Source organism: Elephantulus edwardii, unplaced genomic scaffold (genome assembly GCF_000299155.1).
Source record: "Elephantulus edwardii isolate Elephantulus edwardi_28Jun2011 unplaced genomic scaffold, EleEdw1.0 scaffold00342, whole genome shotgun sequence".
Lineage (NCBI taxonomy): Eukaryota > Metazoa > Chordata > Mammalia > Macroscelidea > Macroscelididae > Elephantulus > Elephantulus edwardii.
The window spans coordinates 2,120,206-2,126,415 of record NW_006400092.1 but is presented as its reverse complement, the minus strand read 5'-3'; the positions used below and the strand labels follow the sequence as shown (position 1 = coordinate 2,126,415).

General features: G+C 41.1%; 1 protein-coding gene and 1 pseudogene across 1 annotated transcript in view; one reads left to right on the top strand and one right to left on the bottom strand.

Annotated features, from left to right (window-relative positions):
* Positions 1-1,056: 1,056 nt before the first annotated feature.
* On the bottom strand, positions 1,057-2,982 carry LOC102850013 (annotated as a pseudogene).
* Positions 2,981-6,210, top strand: part of APOBEC1 (apolipoprotein B mRNA editing enzyme, catalytic polypeptide 1) — a 10,615-nt gene continuing 7,385 nt past the window's right edge. Inside the window, exons 1-2 of the mRNA XM_006901766.1 lie at positions 2,981-3,056; positions 3,566-3,593. Coding sequence (XP_006901828.1) covers positions 2,981-3,056; positions 3,566-3,593 — 104 coding nt within the window. The remainder of the gene's footprint in view (positions 3,057-3,565; positions 3,594-6,210) is intronic.

Below are 6,210 nucleotides of genomic sequence, written 5' to 3'. Positions count from 1 at the left end.
TTGCATGTGAAATCAATGACACTGTTCTGTAGTTTCCACACTCAGTTGGGTCACCTTTCTTTGGAATGGGAACAAATATAGATCTCTTCCAGTCAGTAGCATATGGTTAAGCATGTCAAAAGGCTGGGAGTTCAAACCTCTTGTTGCCTCAGAAGACAGGCCTAGTGATGTGTTTTTTAAATGCCTTGAAAATCTTAGGAAGTGGTTCTATACTTTACGTATGAGGTTGCCATGGGTCAGAATTGGGTTGACTCTGTAAAAACAAGAGCCGTGTGGGTCTGGCCATGTCTGACTTTTGTCAACCTCACAAAGGGGAACTGTCACTATCAACAGTACCAATAGCACAAAACCAATTCCCATGTCCCCCACGCTCCTGTACCTCTTTCTACTCATCTCACATCAATCTTAATACTTTACTGGGTCCAAAATCTCAGGCTATAACTCAAAGGCCATAAAGAAACAGATGGGTAAGTTAAAAATTTATAACCTAGACTTCAACAGAATACAGTCAAGACAGCTCCTGAAATTTGTATGCAGACTCATTACCCTTCAGCCTCACAGCTTTAGGCCAGTGTTCTCAAGTTCTTAGTCCTGAAATAATGGCTCTACTCACCCCACCCCCTCAAGGTCCCATCTCATGTCAGTTTTCCAGATCAGCCATAGGTGTTACTGTCATAGATGTTGCTGGCGTAGGGATAGGTGAAGCAAGCAGGGTGCTCTACATTGCCTTGCTTCCTATTCAATGGTGCCAGGAGAACTGCCTGCCTCTCATTGGTGGCTTGCTCAATTCAGTGGTCAAACTAGCCAATTCCTTTGTATATTATTGAGACTGGCCAATCCCGATGTGGAATGGTAGGTAGCCAATATTCTTAAGGATAGGCTAGCATGCTCCACTCACATATTTCTGCCCATCTACACAGCAAAGTCAAAAAATGGCAAGGAAAAGTCATATTGAAAGACAATCTTCACAGACTGCAACAAGGGTAATGTCCTTATTGTGACTTTTTTTTTTGAGGGGGGGAAAGTACATTATATATAATCAAATACCATTTAGTTTTAATTTCCATCAGGTACACATTCAGCAACATTACTCCTGTTAGGATCTTCAAAATCTTCTCTTAAATCGGCAAAGCTGTCTTCTCTGACTGGAGAAGGGATGGAAATCCCCATTGCTTTTCAAACTCCGTACATGCTGACAATGTCACTGGGGGTAACTTGCTGTGCAAGCTCTTTAAGATTATTAGTCACTTGCTCAGCAAGGTGCATTTCTTTGTATGAGGGACCCAAAAGACAGATCATGTTGGGTGGGGGTCTGGTGCTCAGACGTTCGTTTTGGGCTTCCTGGAGTTCCCGAAGCAATTTGGTGGTCTCATCAAGTTTCCTCTGGAACACTTCAGCTTCTCTGGAGCTAAAGATTTCAACTGGCCAGCTAAAGTTTGTGACCACTTTCAGTGCTGTGAACCTGTCCTGGTTACTGCTGTCCAAATGCTCTGTGGCCTCTATTTCCATAACCGCCTCGGTATCTTTTATTGGTCAGGTGTTCTGGTCTGGCCTTCATCTTCAGGTAATGACGTCTCTAGCTCTTGTAGGGTCTTAGAATGTTCTCCTTTTGTTAAAACATCCAATAAACTATCTGCCATAACATATGGATAATCCTGACATGTGGCTAAAAACTCATGGAGGCTGAAATCACTCGGAAGATCATAGTCTTCCCCATAGGTTGAATAGATTAAATCAGAATCATCCTTGCTGATATTTGCAAATGTGGAGTCATAATGTGGTGCGTAAGAACTGTAAGGCCCAAAATTCAAGTATAACACTGGATTTACTTTGTTCCTTTTATCTTCTTAGAAGCCCTGCAAAGTATTCACTCCAGACTGAAGTCTTCCAGTGGTCATTCCCAGTCTCACAGGGCAGTAGCCTGGTTCGCCCACAACAGGATCCACAGGATGGAGAAGGCCCAGTGTGGTGGTTCCGTCTGGTTTTCTTCTTTCAAATTCACACTGACTGTTAACCAGCCGCCTGGTCAGCTTTCCTCCAGATTCCTTAACAACGCAGTCTTTTTTTAAGTGATTATTTTTTAATTTCTCTTCAATCATTTCTTTATCTTTCCTTTTATTTTCCTTGTTGGGGCTTTTGATAGCCTGAGCCTCGGCAGCTCTGAAGTCATCCTTCTCCCTTGACCACGAACCACTGTCTTCTCCGTTCTGCGAGAAGTCTGATCTTCTAGTTTTCGAGTCTTCTGCAAATCTGCCATGAATTCTATGCTCTGCTTTAGGCTCTGGATTCTTTCCTGGCTAAGAATTTTCATCCCTGAGTGTAATAACTTCTTTGTAGCTTTATAATAAATGGTTTCTGGCTTGTTGTAAATCATGGCATTAGTACACATTAGTTTAAAATTATCTTTAAGTTCTTCTATAGATGGTAGTCATTGTTCTTAATCTTTTCTTTCATGGTTATAAAATCCATTGGATGTTTAATGATCATGGAGTAGCCAGGAGCAATAAAATCAGTCACAGGAAATGAAAAGAAAGCACTTGGGTCTTTTCTTTGCAATTGACTCATTAGTTGATTCAAAGCTTCCTGAAGAGGTGTCTGTTCTACTTCTTCCTGTTTGGCGAAAGAACTTTCCAGAGGCTTCTCAGGAGGCAAGTCTAGTCTAGCAGGGATCTGACAATGGAGCTCTTTTTCTGTGTCATTCTCCACATGGTCTCGATCCTGTTTCTTCTTGTCCTCCATTCTCCTCCGTTTCCTCCCCTTTTCTTCCCCGGGAACTTGCTTCTCTCCCTTCTTTCTCTTTTTCCGCTTTCTCTCCTTGTGTTTGTCATGATCGTTCCTGTCTTCGAAGAGGCTGGAGTCGTGCCCTGAGCTGCCGGTGGAGAGTTCGGTGACTTCGTTCCCTCTCACTTTGAGGACCAGCTTCAAGGGTTTCTCAACATACTCTTCGTACAGGTGTTTGTCCTACTTGTGCTTCTTGCCCATGTCCGATCAGGCCCCAGAGCCCGCCCCCCCGCGCCAGGCCCAGGCCTTGCGGCGCCGCTTCTGGTCCGGGCCAGGCAAGCGGAGGGCGGGAGCGGGGCAGGACTCCCCCGAAGAATTTTTTTTTTTTTTTATGCTTGTGTGTCAATAGCAAACTGATGAAGATCAAAGCCACCTAGTGCTTTTGGCTACTTCAAAGAGCCTTTTGATTAAAGGAAGGAGCAAAATTATCCTCATTTCCCGAGGCCATATATATCGAAGACTCCAGTGACTAAGTTGTACTCTTTATCAAGTGGTGCTTGCCTGTTCCTAGTTTGGTGCTAAGTTTGTTGTTCTATTCTTTGCCTAAGAGTATAGATTATTGTTCCTTCCTCCTCCTTCTTTCATTTAACATGATTCAAAGGGATATTTGAGCTGGCCCCTTATAAATCTTGCTTTTCTCTGATGCAGTGCCAACTAATCCATGAGATTAATACTATGACATCACTTTTTGCTTTGGGTTACAGGTTTAGAAGAATAGAGCACTTTTTCTTAGAAGCTCAATATCATTTGGATGTTATTGACCTAATTGTCTCTTGGTCAACAGGTCCTTCAACTGCAGATGCCACTTTGAGGTAAGAATAACTTGATCATGGTGCTCATTTACTCAACCAAGAATAACAGGTTTCTTAGAGCTGTAAGTCTGTGTTATTGTTGTATGACTGTGTAACCGCCGGCTGAAACCGACCTGCGGGTTCATACGTGTTCTAGAGTGGAACCTGTGCGGATTAAAAGAGCAGCAGGGACACGAGAGATTGGGGCAAGACAAAGGTTCCTGATCAAGCCCAAATGTATTTGATGAATTCTGCTATAAATAGGCAGCGGAGTAGGCCAGGCTGCCAGGGAACCCAGCCCTAGGTTATCAGTTTACAAAAGAGAGGGAGGGGCATGCCCCAAGGTGTTGATTTACAGGTGCTGATTTAAGAGGTAGGCATAGTCCCAGAGATGGACAGGGGTGGCAGCTGCATATCAAAAAGTGTTATCAGTGGCAGAGTTAAGATCTACTCAGGATGGCTTCCTACATGAATGTATTCTAACTCACAGCAAACAGGACTGCTCCACAGTAATTTGTAGATTGTAATCTTTATAGAAGCAAATTTCCAAGTCTTTTCTCCTTTAGAGTAGCTGTTTCTATTATTGTTATGTGCCATCAAGTTGGAACCAACTCTTAGCAGCTGATCCTCCAACAGATTTTCAGAGACTGTAAATTGCACAAGAAATGATTGCTCATCTTTCTTTAGAGCAGCTGGTGGCTTCAAACTGAGTGCCTTTGGGTTGACAGTGGAACTCCTTACCCCTAAGCCACCAAAGCATGTCCTTCATAGTTATTATTTGAGCATTTAATCATTGTGCTACTAATACTATAGCTCTTCTCATTGTTTTACATCTTATTTTCTTTACTTCGTTTTCTTTTAGCCTTTTCCAACTTATTCTCTAAGGTTACCACTTTCATTCTCTTTTATCCTGTTTCTTAGTTCTGGTTTAAATCAATTCTCTTCTAGCTTGATCCTATAGTATGATTGTTCTTCTATCATTACATGATATGCTCTGTAGCTACTAATAAAATGCAAGAGACTCCATCTGTTACCTTCTATTTAATCTTTCCCTTTTACTATCTAAAAGTTTCCCCAACATATTATTATGACAAGGAGGCCATCGCTGAGCAATGTGCATAGTATCTTATGGTGTGTGGAGAATATAATGCTTCAGAGATGAGTAGGAACTATTAGAATACAATGACATTCTGACTGAACCCTATTGCAAAGCATATTCTTTAAAACACTCCAAAATTTTCCTATAGTCATAGCTTAGAGATATGTAGCATGTTGTCTAACTATGCATCAAGATCAACTTTACTTTCTTTTTTTTTGCTTTTATTTTTTTTAATTTAGTTTGTTTATTTTTCATTTCAATGAACATCTACAGAGATTTTGTAATTCCATTCATTCATAGATGCACCCTTCTCCCCGCACACCCCCCTCTCCCATCCCCCCCCCTTTGCTCCTCTCCTTGAAAAGCAAAAGAAAAACTCCCTCATTGGTACACAATCCCCCTGTACTTCCCCAAGCCCCACCCCCCACCCCCAAATATAATCCACTCTGCAACCCTCATTGCGTACTCCTACGATAAAAATAATGCCCTAAAATATAATACTTTTAGACTATTCTCTCCCCCATAGACTTCAATGCCGTAAACATATTTCATCCAGTTTTTCTCAGTCTTACCCCCACCCCAATGCCAGCCTCATTCTACAACAGTGGCACCATATAGCATTTGTCCCTTTGTGACTGAGATACCTCACTCAGCATAATGTCCTCCAGGGTCACCCATTTTGCATAATATTGCATGAGTTCCTTGTTTTTCAATGCAGCATAGTATTCCATTGTGCGAATATACCACAGCTTCTCTACTCATTCGTTTGTTGATGGGCATTTAGGTTGTTTCCAACTCCTTGCTATTGTAAATAATGCCACGATAAACATGGGTATGCATATATCTACTTGGATGTCATTTAACTTTCTTTCTTTTGAAGTATTAGTAAGCAAGTTTCCAAGGTGGAAAAATTCGGAGGCTAAATTGCTCTCTTCTCTGACATGCCAATAGAATCTTGATAATGCTCTGAGGTTTCAACACCTGAGAAAAATCTGGCTAGATTCATGTAGGGATAGTAATTAAACCTTGGTAATCTTTTACATGACTATCTATATAAGAGAGAAATAACTCAAGAATGTTAGATATGAAGCTTAAGTGATAAGAAGTGTATGTTAGTGAAAAAAAAAGAGTAATTTGGAAAAAGAGGATGAGAATGGCGACATGACTTAAATAGTGCAGTTAATGCCACTGAATTGTGCACATAAATATCATTGCCTTGTGAATGTTCTGCTGTGTAAATTTTTAACAATAATAAAATTGATTTTAAAGAACTTATGAAGGATTAGGACATGAGACTTTTAAGCGTGGTATACAAACATTATCACTGAATAGAAACTGTCTAAAGAGAGAAATGATGATACATTAATACCAAAATTAAAGACTAAAAAGCAATGATGTAGGCGAGCTCTGGTGACCTAGTGACAAGAAGCTACACTACAGTCTAAGAGATGCATGGTTCAAATCCACCAGATGCTCTGCTGAAGAAGGAGGGAAAATCTCTTCCTGTATGTCAGATCTGGTTTGACCACACACACACAA